This window comes from Adiantum capillus-veneris, chromosome 7 (genome assembly GCF_014529385.1).
Source record: "Adiantum capillus-veneris isolate H3 chromosome 7, ASM1452938v2, whole genome shotgun sequence".
Lineage (NCBI taxonomy): Eukaryota > Viridiplantae > Streptophyta > Polypodiopsida > Polypodiales > Pteridaceae > Adiantum > Adiantum capillus-veneris.
In genome coordinates this window covers 17,160,476-17,178,377 of record NC_140937.1, presented here as the reverse complement: position 1 = coordinate 17,178,377, position 17,902 = coordinate 17,160,476, and the positions used below count along the sequence as shown (strand labels likewise).

General features: G+C 44.1%; 1 protein-coding gene across 1 annotated transcript in view; it reads left to right on the top strand.

The window, feature by feature from the left end:
• Nucleotides 1–2,242: 2,242 nt before the first annotated feature.
• EMB2729 (Alpha amylase family protein) overlaps nucleotides 2,243–17,902 on the top strand; it is a 177,882-nt gene continuing 162,222 nt past the window's right edge. Inside the window, exon 1 of the mRNA XM_086515669.1 lies at nucleotides 2,243–2,733. Coding sequence (XP_086371795.1) covers nucleotides 2,345–2,733 — 389 coding nt within the window. The 5' untranslated portion in view covers nucleotides 2,243–2,344. The remainder of the gene's footprint in view (nucleotides 2,734–17,902) is intronic.

Sequence of the window (17,902 nt, the reverse complement as noted above, 5' to 3'; positions counted from 1 at the left end):
GAACCATGTGCCCCTGCTCTCCACCATACATACATAAGCCATTAATGCGTCGCCTTTTCTTCTCTTGGGCTGAGAGAGGTTGAAACCATGCTGAATCAATTTGCATGGTTGAAACCATGCTGAATCAATTTGCATGCATGGGCTCAATGCTTGATTCATGGCCCTGTGGAGGTGTGTAGCCATTATGTGTCACTTCTGTTTGGGGTCACAATGGTGCCCCAAGACGCCTCTCTTGTCTCCTCTCAAATAGTCGATTATCACATTCTATTGCTTGAGAGATGAACTCGCTTAGTGTGTGAACCTTTGGCCTAGTCAATAAAAGATCTTTTACGTCATCCTTTAATCCCCACCGAAATTGGCTAATGAAATATTCCTCATTCCAAGTCAGATCACAAGTGAGCTGTTGAAATTCGGATGCATAGACTGATGCAGGTCTCGATCCTTGTTGGAGATTTCTAAGTTTGGTTTCAACAACCCTTGCTCTATCAGTATCCCCAAAGGTTGCAGAGAACTGCCGCACAAAAGCTTCAAGGGCATGAAGAAGAGGAGATTCTTTTTCAAGTAAGGGAGCAAACCAAGAGAGAGCCGTACATGAGAGGAGGGTCCCAATAAGGCCTACTTGAGAGGCATCATCTGGATAATGCTCTCGTTGCATTCGAATGAAGAGGCGCACTTGTTGGAGAAAACCTCTAAACTTTGATCTAGTCCCATCAAATTTTTCAGGTATGCTGACCTTCGGCTCCTTCTTATGTTGTTGAGAATAGCTAGATCTTGCACTTGTGCTTGATGTGTGCTTGTCTCTTGAAGCTCTTGAATTTGACGATGAAGATTTTGCAACACCGGTCCCAAGATTAGGGGTTGCCCTGCTTAAAGTTGAGCGCTACTCTCGCGAAGTTCTTGTAACTGAGCTTGGATGCTTTGCAATGCGTTGATGACACCTTCCATCGTCGGCTCCATGATGGCTTGAGAAGATTAAGAGATGGTAGTCTTGCCAAACTGTTATGAGTGCATATAGAGCTAGAAGAGAGCAAGAGGAGGCACTCACAATGTACAAGAAACTTGGGACTTGATAATACGCTTAATCTTGATTACAAGGCTTAATACTTTATTAAGAAAGCTTGATACAAGACTTGGATTACATGACTTGAGTACAAGACAAGGCTTGACTGCAAGGACAAGACTTGAACATAAGACAAGAACTAGAACAGGGCTTTCCTCATAGGAGCCTCACAACCGGTGTTGGCAAGGCTGAGGGGCTTGTGGCCCAAGACCCCTATTTATACTAGTGCTTGAGGAGGTTACTTGAGGAGGTTAGGACTTTCTAGGTTCTTCTTGAGGAGGTTAGAATCTTCTAGAACCTTCTTGATCCTTCTAGTTTTTCTAGAACCTTTTGGATCCTTCTTCAACTTTCTAGAGCTTTCCAGAAACTTCTAGATTCTTCCGGAATCTTCTCCAAGCTTCTAGAAACTTCTTGATCCTTCTAGTTCTTCTAGAACCTTCTAGATCCTTCTTCAACTTTCTAGAGCTTTCCAAAAACTTCTAGATTCTTCTGGAATCTTCTCCATGTTTCTAGATTCTTCTAGAGCCTTCTAGCGATGATGTAGGCGATGACATAGGCGATGATGTAGGCAGTGACTGACTCTGAAGCATCCATGACGGATGTTGTGTGAACGTGTTGTTTTTGGAGGTCGTGCAACTTCTCTTGCTCTAGATGTTGTGAGAGCAATAGGTCATATCATGTTGCCTCAAGTGAGACGCACCGCTTTGTCAAGCTTTTCCATTGCAAATATCCTCTGTCCCCGATCCCCTTGCCAACTAGCACGAGAGAATTTCAGGTAGCAATATGCTTTCTAGATATCCTTGCATATATACACGACAAAGATAGAGCCCAACTCTTTAAAAGAGAAATTCCTATAACTTTCTGGTGATGCACATCATTCGTGTGATAACTACTAAAGGCTGAGTACAAGTTTGTGGGGCAGGTACATTGGACACCTATATAAGGAGATGAATTATTCTTGCCCCTATTGTAAATCTCATGACTCAATGTTACTTCCATGCAACAAGTGACATTTTGTACTTTTTTGCCTCTTCAGATATATCTTTGTGTATGAAAAGGTTTGCCATCATTTGTATGCCACGTGGCACTAATTGACAAGGTTTAGGGATTGCTCCACAATTGCTCCCAAGAGTTCCATGCTTTACCTAGCGAGGCCCCCACCCCGCGAGGCCCCCACCCCATGTACCTTGTAACTTTGAAAGGCACAACGTCCATCAGGAAGAAACATTTCGTCGAGCTGAAAATATCACTTGCCGCTGGCCGCCATCTTAAGTTGGAACGTAAATGGCTCATTGCCACCACGGGAGCTTCCATGGAAGTCATCCTGAAGCATGTGGCAGGTCTTTGCCACATTCAAGCAAGGTCTACCATAGCCGTCTCTTTTGCCCCACTCAGAAAAAGTCTCCTTGTCTTATTGCTCGACAATTTAGATTGACAGCCGACAAGGGCAACACCAAGAGGACAAGAAGGTTTGGCAGGGGAGGCTTTCAGCTTTGTCTCTCTGCTGCGGATGCATCTGTGACACAGCAAGAAAAGAGCAGCAAAAGGAAGGACAAGGAACCCAAAATCAATTCAACAGGCTTCCTTGAAGAAGCTGAAGGTGTCTCTGGCTCAATCTCATCGAAAGAATTCGAGCTTTCTGTCAAAGCGTTTGCTCAATTTCTAAGAGACAGGTTCATCGCTCTACTACTGGGCAATTGAGCTCTTGTCACAACCGTTTTAAATCTGAAGACTTTACTTCCTTGCATTGCATAATTGCACCTCCATTATTACTGAAATCAGAGATGCATTAAACTGAAATATGAGAAATGAGGACAAACTCATAATGCAAATGTATTCTGCACTTTGGCTTGTGGGTGTTTAATCATGTCGTGCACACACGGCATTACCATCTATATTTTGAGAATGACATTTCGATAAACCTAAGCTTTAAATCCTAAAAGGGGAAATTGATTTACGCTGAAATACAAATCTCTTTTTCCAAACATAGAGAAAAAGCAGAAAAGAAGTTTATATATATACGTACACGTGTACACACACGCACACACATGTATGTGGAGAGAGAGAGAGAAATGAAATATTATATTAACGTCTTCAAAAGGCCAAAACGACCTATGAAACCGATTTGCTACAAAATAGTGAATCTGATACGAGAGAGAGAGAGAGAGAGAGAGAGAGAGAGAGAGAGAGAGAGAGAGAGAGAGAGAGAGAGAGAGAGAGAGAGAGAGAGAGAGAGAGAAATGAAATGTCATATTAATGTCTTCAAAAGGCCAAAGTGACCTATGAGACCAGAAAGTTACAATGTGGTGGATCTGATACATAGTCTGAGTAACAAAATAAAAAGTACTTTGGAATCCTAAGCTGTTAGATGTGAAGCAAGCAACTAGCTGGGATTGTGTTTGGGGAGAGAGAGAGAGAGAGAGAGAGAGAGAGAGAGAGAGAGAGAGAGATATGAAATGATATATTAACATCCTCAAAAGGCCAAAATGACCTATGAGACCAATCCATTACAAACTTGTGAATCTGGTACCGTATTTGAGTACAAAAAAAAGAAACACTAAAATAAATCTAGAAGTGCTACTAGCTCGAACTATGGGTATGTGTGATTACTGATACAATGGGTGCCCAATACAAGAGAAAGATACAATGGGTGATGGTTCCATCCTCATCTGGACTTTGGATGTCGAGATAGTATGGCTCGAATCCTCTGTTGTAGTCTCCGTCGATGCTGTGAAGCTCATCTCCTTAGTCGTGGGCGTCTCGATCTCCCTAGTTCCAATGCTCGGTCAATGTGTGTGTGTGTGTGTGTGTGAGAGAGAGAGAGAGAGAGAGAGAGAGAGAGAGAGAGAGAGAGAGAGAGAGAGAGAGAGAGAGAGAGAGAGAGAGAGAGGTTGTTCCACGTATGTGAGAGATTGATGCGGCAATTGCTGTTGACCTGCATGCCCTCATTGGGGATATAGTGTTTTACCCTCTCATCAGGGCTGATGGGAATTTTTTGATCATCCCTCTTGACGCCTAATTGTTGTGCAACATGGGACATAGGTTTTTGACATTGCAGAGACTGGCTATCGCGTCTATCACATTAGATTGTCTTTTCAAGGTGAGGTGTCTCTTGATCAGCGCCTAGATGCTCGTTGGCAGCCTGTTTGAGTGGTGGGCTCTTTGGGGCGACGCTCGTGCCGACCTTGGTTTCTCCGCAGGGGAGGCACCGCTATGGATGTTGTGGATTTTGCAAGGCAACCATTGGTTGAGTTGGAATGGGATTCTGGTGAGTGGCAATGGCCTTCTCTAAGGCTGATGGGCCCCCTCTTTCTTTTTTTGAGTATATTGTATCGCTTGGGAGGAGGATCATCTTGAGGAAATGACGCCAAGCTCACGGTCAATGTTAGTTAGAGGTATGGTGGGATCAGGGTATCCCTCCAGCCTTTCAGTGACAGTTTTGGGATTGACTATTGGCACTTGGGCTGAGATTACCAGTCATGATCCAACTTGCCAGAGATGTACTCTGTGGCATGGGGCCTTGAGGCACTATTTCTGGGTTTGTCCGTATGGTCAGCTAATGTTGAGAGCCATTTATTGTTTGCTGATCACAGTGGGAGTTCATGATGGATTTGTGATGGGGGGGACGGTCGCATGGCTTTTGCGATTCCATTTACCTTTGTGGTGTTCTCTTTAGCATCAATCTTAGTTAGCTCAGGATCTAGCCTACACTTTGTGAGCCTCTAGAAGGATGTGCATCATCAGGCATGTCATAGTTGCATACCCTCATTTGCACAAAATGCAATCACTTAAAGCATATAGGCTTGTGAACAATCATTTATTAAGAAGTGACTTTGACACGGCATTTATAAAAAGTAGGTAGGCCAAATGGCTAAAAACCTATAAAAGAGTCACTTTGGCCTTCAGTTTTTAGCATCTCAGAACCTCATACCAGCGTTGGAGTTTACCCATCGCCAGCACCCCCTGGGAAACATTTTGCAAAGGATCCATGTTTTCTGGCAGCACTTTGGCGTTGAGCAACAGATTAGCCCCTCGCCTAATGGCTGCCAGTGATTGCCCTCCTCCTACTTGTGTTTCCAAGCAGTACCATCGGTAGTAGCACATCAGCATCAGTTCAGTCTCATCCTCCAATGTTTCAGCATCCAACACCTAGTACCATCAGTTCTAAAGGCTTTTGTTGTAAAGTACTCACGTACACATCTAACCCTATGTGCATGTGGAAAATTTGTACCTACTTCTAGGGTTTAGGTAGCCTAGGAAGTGTTCTAGCACCCTTGTGAGCTTGTGCATAGGCGTGCATGTCCAAGCACTTAAGAGTAGCTGCATACCCTCTGATTGCACAACCCATTAGCAGCCAACATGAGCAGTAGTACCCAACATGAGCATTCACCGTGTGGAAACCACCTCTTGTCGCGCACGTGAACCACCTCCTATAGGCACTCATTAGTAAGTGACTTATTATCATTTTATTCCAGATCGTGGGGGCTATAGGGAGCACTGCTCGACCCAGCATGAATTCCCTATATAAGCAGCCGTAGCGCTTTAGTTCCAGGCAGAGGAGAAGAGCATAAGAGCCTCTCAGCAGATCAGCCTTCCTGGCATTTTCTCAGCATCAGCCTTAGCTTTTTTGGAAGGATCAGCCCAGTGTTTTCAGCCTTAAGCAAAACGCCAGACCCACAGCAGTTTTCAGCCTTTAGCCTCACAGATCCACACCATTTCCGTAGCAGATCCTCGATGGAAATCAGCCCATCACCGTCAAATCAGCCAGTGTTTTCAGATTTCAGCCACCAGCGTTTTTGCCTCCTCGTTGTTGCCGTTGCCGGTACAGTTGCAGATTCAGCCCTAGACCAGCGATCAGTTTTCAGCCAAGCTTCAGCCCTAGCGTTTTTCATTTTCAGCCCTCAGTCTTCGTCGTTGATATCATCGTCGTCGTCGTCAAGTACCACAACATCTAGAAGCATTGTACCAAACCTTGTGCAATCTAAAGCAAATACCTCTCTAGCAATAGAGAGGGGGGCCCTTGGAGGGGGGTTTGGGACCCCATCTGGTGTTGTCTCCTCTCTCTCTCTCTCTCTCTCTCTCTCTCTCTCTAGCACTCTCATGCACTCTGAAGTTTGCACTCACCGTTTCCACTCTCTTTGTTTTGGTCATTGCACATTCTCTCTCTAAGCAAGGAAGGCTCTCCCTTCCTCTAAAGTATAATTAACCTTGAGCACTCCCTGTTTACTCATCCTGAGCTTACGCCATCATTCACTTTCGTTGCACACTACATTGGTATCAGAGCTCTTTGGTAGTGTTCGATATCATCATTCAAGGAAAGTAGCACAAAGAACCACGTTTTTTTTTTTTTTTTTTGTTGTGATCGCATGTTACTCAAGACCATTTCCACCCGTCGATCCCTAATCTGTGTTTTTGAAGAGTGGCAGGTAACCCAAGAAAGAAGGGCTTGTATAGCCTCCCCATGTTCCTCTTTTCGACTCATTGAGAGCGGACCTTGGGGTGCACCCGCAGGAAGGAGTTGAGCTTGGGTAAGAGAAAAATCTTCCTTAAACGCAGATTGCAAGCCAAGAACCCCGAGTAATCAAGAACCCCAAGAACCCGAGTACTCAAGAACTTTGAGTACCCAAGTACTTAAAAACCCAAGAACCCAAGAACCCCAAGTACCCAAGACTCAGTACATGGTCATCACCCAAAGCGGAATAAATACTTTGCGTAAAGGTAATGAGAGTGGAGTTGGAGAAGACGAAGTTTCTACACCAGGAGGATTGTTCCCCAATCCTCCGCCATCCCCATCTACACCACGGATTGCACCAAACCCTACGGAGGCTTTCGTCAGAACGAGGGGTAGCTATGGAGCTTGAGCGTGAGCAAGCACGCGAAGCTCAACACATAGCGGCTAAAGAAAGAAGGGCAGCTATGGAGCACGAGCGTGAGCAAGCACGCGAGGCTCAACGCATAACGGCCTAAGAGAAGCGAGCGGCTATGGAGTTAGAACGAGAGGCGCAGAAGGACCAACGCATGCAGGAGTTGGTCCTACAGGTACTCTCCACGAAAGGCGAGCCACTCAAGGAGACCAACGAGTCATCACGTAGCACATGTAGAGGCGACGACTCCAATAATCAAGTCACTGAGAAGTTGACGTTTAGTAAGTATGATGGTAAGATGGATGCATCTGTGATTCATTCTTGGCTGCATCAATTTTAATGCTTACTTTGCGACTAACAAGAGAACAAGCAACAATAAAGTTTTGATTGCTGCCATGTATCTAGCAGGTGATGCCATTAATTGGTATCAAGCTTGGCAGGAGTCACTGTTGGCTGAACATCTTGAGCATGCCGAGGAAGGCGTACCCCTCTCTTTTAGTTGGGTCGACTTCCAAGACAAGCTGAAGGCGCGCTTCATGCCGCCGTAGTACCTTGATCAGTTAAAAGAAGATTGGCATGGTCTAAAGCAAAATGGCACTCTTGTTATGTCTTTTTGTAACCGTGTTTTGCAGACTGGCGTCCTATTGCACAAATCGGATGCCGAACGAAATGAGGCTTTCCTTTTCGTGCTAGACGAGTACATTAAGTTCGATGTGCAAGTCTTTAACCCTACGGACTGCAATGACGTCGTTAGAATTGCTTTGGCACAAGAGATGAAGCACAACAAAGGTAAGCCAAAGGAGAACAAGTCGAGCACCTCTCAGAATCAACCGAACTGTAAGACCAATGCTAAGCAAAACGTTAATTCTTCTTCTACACCTTGAGCACATATCTCACAATGATGATAAAGAAAAGGCTAAAACTCAGGAAACCCCTAAGTTGGCGCTCGACGAAAAATCTGCTCAAGGAATTTTAGGAGGTAGGATAACTCTTGAAGAACGAGCCGTATATGCACAAGAAAGAAGATGTTTTGAATGTCACACTAATGTCACATAAAACGAGTTTTTCCTAAGAAAGCACCTAAAGAACCCACAAAAGAAACCACAGAATCCACATCATCTGTTAATGCACTCAGTGAGAATACTAATGTGTCCGAAGTTTCTCATGATCATGTAGACGAGTCTCTCATGCAGTGTTATGGTCATGTGAATAGTCAACGCATTGTGATCTTGTTTGATTCGGCTAGTATGCATGTTGTGATTAGCGATTCTCTCATGAAGAGCGCACGTTTAGAAGCTCTTCCCATAGATCCCATTGTGATTTTTGGATTTGCTCCTGGCATGCACTCTTCTTTCACGCATGAATGCCCTGATGTCACCGTGTTAGTTCAAAATGTCGGTTTTTGTCGTAGATTTGTGGTTTCTCCTCTCAAAGGATGTGATTTGATTTTTGGCATCAAGTGGTTTAATGGTTATAATTCACACATTGATTGGAAAGAAAACATTCTATCTCTCACAGTTGAAGGAGCACCTCTCGTGGTTCTTCGCTGTGACAAGAACATTCCGTCCTTGCCACTAGTCTCTCACTCATGTTTTGAAAGAGGATAAAACACGCAGTATCATAGTATCTTTTAGTACACAGTCCCACAGTTTAGAAAAGATTCAGTCATTGCATGAAAAGGAATCTCTTTCTGTGATTCCTTCTTTGAAGCACGACACATTTTTTTGCTTGATAGCACTGTGATTGTTTGTCAGGATCATCAAGCCTTCATGTTACTCCAGTTTGTACACCTTGGGTGACCGTCAAGCTAGTGGTTCCAAGCTTGTGAGCAATTTGGTGGTGTGGATGATTGTGTTTCTAGTAGAGCTAACCTCATTGCAGATACGATAAGTCATGTAGGACGGATCTTGGCTCTCGAGTCGAGGTCCAACAAACCCATTTAGGAAGTATTTTGTGTTCGCATAAGTAGTTAGTACGCATTGTTCGAGTCTCTCATTCGTAATGGTCTCCTATTCTCGTCACCATCTTTATGTGTTCCCTTTTCATAGGCATGCTATATTGCACGATGCACATACATTGATCGCATTGTTTGTGAAGCGCACTATTACTCCTCACATTCGTTCAGCAAAATTTGCAAAAGAGGTTTGGGATATTCTGGCTGGTCTTTATGCAAGTCGCAATGAGACAAAAATTGCATTGCTGTGTAAAGAGCTGGAGTCAAATATTATGTGTGAGGAAGATGATATGGACTCTTTCCTTGCCGGTGACAAGGATATCAATGAGCAACTTATTTGTGCAGGCGAAGTCATTTCTGATAGTTCCCTTGTGCAAACCGTTCTTCATGCTTTGCGAATTGCTACTACCTGGTGACTTATGACCCAAGGAAATCCAGAAGTTGTCAAGTTAGATGCATTATGCACATTGTTGTTGCAAGAGAGACTTTCCAGAAAAAAAGCGTGCAGTTGAACATGCCTTTATTGCTGCTCAAAGAAAAGGTGGTGACAGCAATGTAGCCACTTCTCATGGTTCTTCTACGAGTGGTAAATCACTTATTCCTAATGCTTCTGTTGGCAACAATTCGTCTTGGAATCCTGGTGAAAAGGGCAAAAAGAAAATGCGTTGCCATTATTGTAAAGCTAATGATCACTTGATCAAGCAGTGTCCTAAGTTGAAGGCAAAAGAGGCTAAGAAGAAAGAGGCGGGTTTACTACAAATGCTGGTTCCACTACAAATGCAGCTATTGTTGAGTCTCCTGTGAAAGGAGACTGTGATGCTGATGTTGATGCAGAATGGGTTTTTAGTGCAGAGTGCACTTATGATCCTTTTGTCCATGATGCATGTTTGTCAGTTGCTGCAGATGCTTATGTGTGGTACTTTGATGGTGGTGCTACAAAGTACATTACCTCTCATCGTGACTTGTTTCTCTCTCTCGAGGATGTCCCTCATGGCAATTCAGTCACTTGTGCCAACAATGTCTCTTATCCAGTCAAGGGAGTTGGAAAGATTGTGCTTACTGCTGCAAATGGCAGTTCTTTTACACTTGTTGATTCACGGTATGTACCTGGGATCAAGAAGAATCTTTTGTCTGTATCTGCACTTGCTAGACTTGGGTTTGTAGTCAAATTTGTGGATGACAGATGTACAGTACATGATCTCAGTTTTGGTGATGAAATTGTTGTATCTGGCATTTTATGTTGTGGGCTGTATAAGCTCACTTTGTATGACAAGTGTGGGCAGAATTTTGCAAATGTTGATGTGGATTCAAAGGCTGATACAAATGCAAAACTTTCGCATGCACGTTTTGGGTATCTGAATTTTACCAGTTTATTGCGTTTGTAGAAACATGTTTGTGAAGGCTGTATCTTGGGTAAGATGCAGTGTTCAAAGTTTCCAAAGGATGGTCCAATTAGGGCCACATGCAGGTTGCAACTTGTACATAGTGATGATGGTGGGCCCATGCAAACTCCGTCCTTGGGCAATTACCTTTACTTCGTGACTTTCATTGAGGATTACTCCAGGCATGCATGGGTGTATCTGCTTAAGATGAAGTCCGAAGTGTTTTTGTGCTTCAAGCAATTTCTAGCTATGACTGAAAATGTCTCGAAATGTACTATGGGCAACCTCCGTTTCGATCGAGGGGGGGAGGATATGTCTCATGAATTTAATGCATTCCTGGCTAGTCATGGGATAAAACACCAATGTACAGTTCCGTATACACCTCAGCAAAATGGTGTTGTTGAGAGGAAAAACAGGTCTCTTACGGACACGGCAAGATGTATGGTCAAAAGTCAAGCTTTACCATATTCGTTTTGGCTTGAGGCTATTATGTGTGCCACTTATGTACTTAACAGGTGTTCTACAAAAGCTTTGTAGTCTATGAACCCGTATGAAGCATGGCATGATAGAAAGCCTTCTATTGAGCACATGCGTGTTTTTGGCTATTTGGCATATGCTTTGGTGCCACAAACACAACGCAGAAAATTAGATGATAAGGCTGTCAAACGTATTTTTGTTGGTTATAGTACTGAAAGAAAAGGTTACAAGTTGTATCATCCGCAAACAAAGCATATCTTGGTCTCACGGGATGTTGTGTTTGTGGAAGTTTCCACTCAGCCCTTGGTGTCATATACTGTCACGTGACACATCCCAACCCTATGTGTCTGTGGACAAGCTACACCATAGCAGGGTTCCGTCAGTCAAGTCAAGTTTAGATTAGCAGTGATCTGGCACTTTTGTGAGTCTATTCGTAGACCGTGCATGCCCATTCACTTAGCATAGATGCATATCCTCCGGTTGCACACAACATGATCATCGGAATTCCCATCAGAATCCATTCGCATCAGCTAGGGGAATTTTCCAGTGCATTTAGCCTATTTTCCTATTTATTGGGATTTTCACTTATTATTTTTAAGTGACTTTCCTACAAAAGTAGGTAGGGCAATTTTGCTAAGTTAATATATAAGCAAACCAAAGTTCACACTTTCTGGCAGAAGAGGCAGCAGGAGCTTCCCGCTCAACAGGCAACTTCTCAGCAGTACCCCTCCCCTATGACCCCCTAGCACCATACCTCTCCCATCCCTTGGTGTTTTCCCACTTCCCAGCAGATCTCCATCGCCATGAAGCTTCCCTTCCTTGGCGTTTTTCCCACATAGTAAGCATCGCCATCCAGTTACCCTGCCTGGCGTTTTTCAACTGCCAACACCAGTGTTTTTTCAGCAGTTAACTAACGCTAGACAGCCAACATGATTCAGTGTTTTTTGTAGCATGATACCTCAGTCAACTTCAGCGAATTTCAGCATCGAATAGACCTACAATGAGCAGCGTTTTTCAGCCTTCATCATCAGCGGAAAACACAGCCTAAACAGGTACAACAACCAGCGTTTTCAGCACACAGTGGTGGCCTTAAAAACGCAGCCAAAGGCCTGGTTTTTGCCAGCGTTTTTATTCAGCCCTAAGCCCCGACAAGGACAGCCATTTTCAGCCATAAGCACAGTACGAAAACAGTCATTTTCAGCCCTAAAACAGTCCAAGGATTTCAGCCTAAAGAAGATCACAGATTCAGCCATCGAGTCGTCGTCGTCATCGCCGTCGTCGTCAATGGCATAGTCCCATTGCATTCGCATTGTACATCTTTGTGCAATCAAAGTAGACCACTCTCGCCGACGAGAGTGGGGCCTTCGGAGGAGGGTTTTACAACCTCTCGGTGTCGTATCTCTTCTCTCTCCTTCTCTCAGTCTCATTCATTTGCATGCACAACATCCACCCACTTTGTTCGTGACCACAACACTCTACAAGACGGAAAGCTCTCTCTTTCCCTAAGAACTAAAAATAAAGATCACTAATCTTGAGAAAATACAACATTCATTCGGCTGCACCTAACATGTACTAGAGACAGTAATGTAAGCTCACATGTCATTTATGACACTTTGTTGCCTCTTTTCAGTGGTGGAAGCTCGAATGTAAACTCTATGGGGGTTTCTAAAAATGTTACAGATCAGCCTATTACTGATGCAAATGACAGATGTACATGATGTACTTGATGAGGAAAGGGCTGAGAATGCGTAGGCTAGAGGTATGCCTAAATGGTTGGTGCATACTTTGCATGACAGTAAATTGGATGCACCTTTGTCTAGTCGTACTCGTCCAGGTTCTCGCCATGCATCTTATGCATCAAATTGTTATGCTTTGGTTGTATCTAGCTTATGTGATGTAGAGGAACCTTTGTCTTTTGATGAAGCACAAAATTCTGAAAATTGGATGGCTGCCTTGCAATCAGAATATGATGCACTTATAGAAAATGACACATGGACTTTAAGTTATTTTCTTCCTGGCAAAAAGGCCATTGGTACGAAGTAGGTTTATGAGTACGCAGGAGATTGAACGCTATAAGGCTCGACTTGTTGCAAAGGGTTATGCACAACAAAAAGGCATAGATTATGAAGAGACTTTTGCTCCCACTTGTCGTATGACTACTGTGTGTTTTCTATGTGCATTGGCAGCTCATTTTGGTTGGGATGTACATCAATCAGACATTGTTACCGCTTTCTTGAATGGTGACATATTTGAGGAAGTTTATGTAATGCAGCCTCGCGGTTTTGTCAAGAAAGGACAAGAGGATAAAGTGTGCAAATGTAAGAAAGCTTTGTATGGGTTGAAGCAATTTCCTCGTGCTTGGTATGAGAAGGCTGACACTCATTTGGTCAAACGAGGCTTTTGTAACAGTCCAACAGAAAGCACATTGTATGTAAAGCGTGAGATTGATGTACTTGTTGTTGTGGTTCTCTATGTGAATGATTTGCTGATCATTGGACCAAATGAGAGACATATTGTTGAATTTAAGGTTGATTTGAATGATACTTTCAAGATGAAAGATTTGGGGCTGTTGCATCATTATTTGGGCATACAGTTTAAGCAGTGTGATGGTGGTATTGCCTTGTGTCAGGCAAGTTACATAGAGACATTGCTATGTAAGTTTGGACTTGAGGATTGCAAACCTATTGTCACTTACATGGAAACTGGTTTGAAATTGAGTCTTCATGATGCCGGTGAACTTGCCGATGTCACTCTTTACCAAACTGCTGTTGGAAACTTGGATGCCTCATTTATGTATGCAACATGAGGCCGGATATTCAGTTTGCAGTCTCATAGGTCAGCAGATTCATGCATAGCCCAGGATCTATGCATTGGCAGGCTGTCAAGAGGATTTTTCGCTACTTGAGTGGCACTTTACATCTTGGCTTATTTTATCCCAAGGGGGGATCATTGTTGCCAGACTTACATGCTTTTTCGGACTGAGATTGGGCTAGTTGTTTTGACATGCGAGTGTCCACGAGTAGTGTAACTGCGAAACGTTTCAGACCCGAAACGTTTCACCCCGAAACGGGGCGTTTCACCCCGAAACGTTTCACCCAAGAGAGGAGCCTCGGTGAAACGTATGACTGAAACACCAATTTTAGGTGTATATAGTATTATATTTATACACATAATAGGTGTGCACATGTTAAAACTCCCAAAAAATTTTAGGCGTTTCAGCAGAGGCGTTTCACCTGCATGCTGAAACGTTTCAGGCGTTTCACGTTTCACCCTGGCCGAAACGCGTTTCGTGGTTTCGCTGTCCACGAGTGGTTTTTGTTTCATGCTCAGCAGTTCATGCATATCATGGTTGAGCAAGCAGCAACCTACTGTAGCCACTTCCAGTTGTGAACCTGAGTACAGGGTAGTCTTCACAGCTACGATTGAGTGTTTATGGCTCAGACGTCTTATGGCTGATTTGGGTGTTGGACATGACATTGCCAACACTATCTACTCACAGTCAAAGAGCGCATTGGGAGTTGCGAGGAACCCAGTTTTTCATGCTCGTACAAAGCACATTGAGGTGCATTACCACTATGTCAGGGAGAGGCTCTCAGCAGGAGAGATCAGCTTGGCTTATGTGCCAATATTGGACAACCTTGCAGATCTTTTCACAAAGGCATTGCCTCGTGAGAAGTTCGAAGCTTTCTGCAAAGCTTTAGGCTTACTTCCTTTTGTGGACTAATCATGTCCTCATGGCACGGCACTTCCCTATACTCTATGTGTCAGCTCTCGTTCACGCATCACTCCCAGGGGGCTTTGTTACCATATACATGTGGTAGTGATGTGCGTGAACACACTTAGGACCGCCGGGGCATTTTTTCCCTCACTAGGAGGTTTTTTCCTCGTGCATTGTATATACGCCCATCACTCTAGGGCTATCTATCTTGACATTGCACACTCAGTAATTGTTGCCAAATTGGCTTTATCTGACAGGAAAATAATTCTAAATGAATTATTGGATTTATAAGTGAGAGGGTTTTCTCGCTTGGAACACCGAGAAAAATAATTCTAAATGAATTATTGGAATTTTAAGTGAGAGGGTTTTTCTCACTGGAGACATCCGAGTACAAAGTATTCCTAGTGCGTCATTCAAAGTAATGACGGGAGCACGAAGGGAATATCTGTAAGGCCACCATGGACGGGTGCTTCTGATGTGTCACATCGGATGGGTGACATGGAGCATCGAGAAGAAGTATCCGACCATTCGGGAACATCTCTAATGCGTCATAGGATGGGTGACATAGAGCATCACGAAAGAGATTGTACCGTAAGTTTGGTAGGAAAGGACTAGGTGATGGGTATTCCTGATGCGTCACAAGGTGGGTGACAAGTGCATTGAAAAGGGAATATCCATAGTCAGGAGGAAATTCCGAACTGTGTTAGAATTGTGCACCAGGAAAAGCAAGCACTTGAATGAAGATGGGTTTAGAGGAAACTTTGAGGAAAAACAGATGCTTTCTAAGGAAGTGGAATTGCTTTTCGGGAAAGCAGATGCTTTCCCGCGAGGAAGTCTATGTCTGCATTGCAACTGTGCATGTGATTGCATCCAGGGACGCCTGGGAAGTGCTGTGAAAGCATTGTTTTTAACTTATAAGGTTTTATTGAGTTTTTGGATAGATTCAGACCATTTTTAAAGGTGACCGTCCGTCCACTTAATAAGTAGGCAGCCTATGATTAAATAAAGCAGCAAAACCAGCCAGCGATTTTTCTCTCTTTTTCCAGTAGAATAGCGCAAAGAAAAAAAAAAAAACTGGCCGCTATCTCTACGCAAGCAGCCAATGATCTCCTATCTTTGCTGTGGCTAGGGAGCTATAAAAGCATCATACGCTCTCTCCTAGAGAGAAGACCAAGCCGCTATCTCTACACGAGCAGCCAATGATCTCCTATCTTTGCCGTGGCTAGAGAGCTATAAAAGCATCATACGCCCTCTCCTAGAGAGAAGACCAATCTTTGCAAGAAGAAGATGTTGTAGATTTCATCCGCAAAGAAGACGTTGCCGGTGCTGCCCATGGTTGCCCAAGTGTATCAGATGTCGCCTGGACCCAGAGCGCGAGCTCCCTCGCGAAGAAGTGCCTACGGAGTGTGTTTCCATCGCGACAAGCTACTGTTTTTCTCTAATTTCAGTCCATAAACATCGTAGACGGGGTTGATTTACAAGAAGGAACCCGAGAACACACCTCTTTTGTGTGTAGGATTGGAAGAGAGGATTTTCTATGCAGAGATCTCTTCCGAGGAAGTGTTTTTCGAGAACCGAGTTGCGTTTTGAGCGTCGAGACTTTGAAGGTAACGATTTTCATGTTATGATCTCTAAGTATTTGTTTGCAGGTGTACTTCCTCTTAATGAGGGAGAAGGAGCAGAGGAAGGCATGAGCCTCTGCAGTAGAAAGCGCTCTGAGGAACTAGAGCTAGATCAGCCCAAGGGTTTGGTACCCAAGTTTGGGAAGCAGATCCACGGATCGAAGAGAGGTAGTGTCACGTGACGCATCCAACCCTATGTGTTCGTGGACAAGCTACAACATGATCAGGGTTCAGTCAGTCCAATCAAGTCTAGATTAGAAGTGATCTGGCACTTTTGTGAGTCTATTCGTAGACCGTGCATGCCCAGTCACTTAGTGTAGATGCATATCCTCTGGTTGCACACAACATGATCATCAGAATTCCCATCAGAATCCATTAGAATCAGTTAGGGGAATTGTCCAGTGCATTTAGCCTATTTTCACTATTTTTGGTATTTTTCACTTATTATTTTTAAGTGACTTTCCAACAAAAGTACGTAGGGCAATTTTGCTAAGTTAATATATAAGCAAACCCAAGTTAGCACTTTCTGGCAAAAGAAGCAGCAGGAGCGTCCCGCTCAACAGGCATCTTCTCAGCAGGAACCCCTCAGCACCCCTAGTGTTTTTGGTCTTCATCATCGTCCACCATCAACCTAGCATTTTTCATCTCCATCAGCACCTCCCTCAGGCTTGGCGTTTTCTAGCTTTGCAGACATCACCACATGCCCAGAACCCCAGCGTTTTACTAACGCTACAAGGCAGCCCCAGCGTTCTTGGTTTTCAGCCTCAATCGCATCAGATGGTCAGCATTTTCAGCCCGATTGGACGACAGCAGATTCAGCCCTAGTCCCATGCAGAAGAACCTCATTTTCAGTCCTCGAAAACGCAGCCAAAACAGTCATTTTCAGCCACCGAAACAGCCCCGAAATTCAGCAAATAGAAGACCACAGATTTCAGCCCTAAAGTCGTCGTCGTCATCTGCATAGTCCCAAGTTGCATCAGTCCATTGCATACGAATTGTACCACTTTGTGCAATCAAAAGTAGACCACTCTCGCCGACGAGAGTGGGGCCTTCGGAGGAGGGTTTTACAACGTCTCTAGTGTCGTATCTCTCTTCTCTCTCTATCTCTCAGTCTCATACACTTGCACGCACAGTGTCCTTTCACTTTGTTTGTGATCATAGCATTCTCTTGTTAAGAACAGAAGGCTCTACCTGCCATAAGAACACAAGGAACCTTGAGAACAGTTCGGAGCACTCATCTTGAGCAAAGCGCAAACAATCATTCCGTTGCACCTAACATTGGTATCAGAGCTTTGGCAGTGTTCTGTATCACTCAAGGAAAGAACCACAAGAACCACAAGATTTTTTTTTTGCTTGTTGAGGTTGCACGAACCCAAGTTCTCTTGGGCGTGTCGATTCCTAATCGTGTTTTGTTGAAGAGTGACAGGAATCCCAAGAAAGAAGGGCTTGTCCAGCCTCCCCTTGTGTCTCTTTTCACTCATTGAGAGTGGACCGTGCACTTAGCGGTTAGCCAATCGACGTGAGATGGGAAAAAGCAACCTTGGTATGAGCGCAAGGCCGCCAAGGGGTGCGCCCGCGGAAAAGAGTAGAACTCGGGTGAAGAGAAGGTCCTTCTCAAACGCTATTTGCAAGCGAAAGAAAACCTCAAGAACCTTAAGATCCTCAAGAACCCAAGGACCCAAGAACCCAAGACCCTCAAGAACCCAAGTTCCTCGTGAACTTTAGAACCAAAGATCATAGTGTATGGTCGTCACCCGAAGCGGAATGGATACTTCGCATACAGGTGATGAGCATGAGAGAGGCGACGAAGAATTTTCCCCACTTG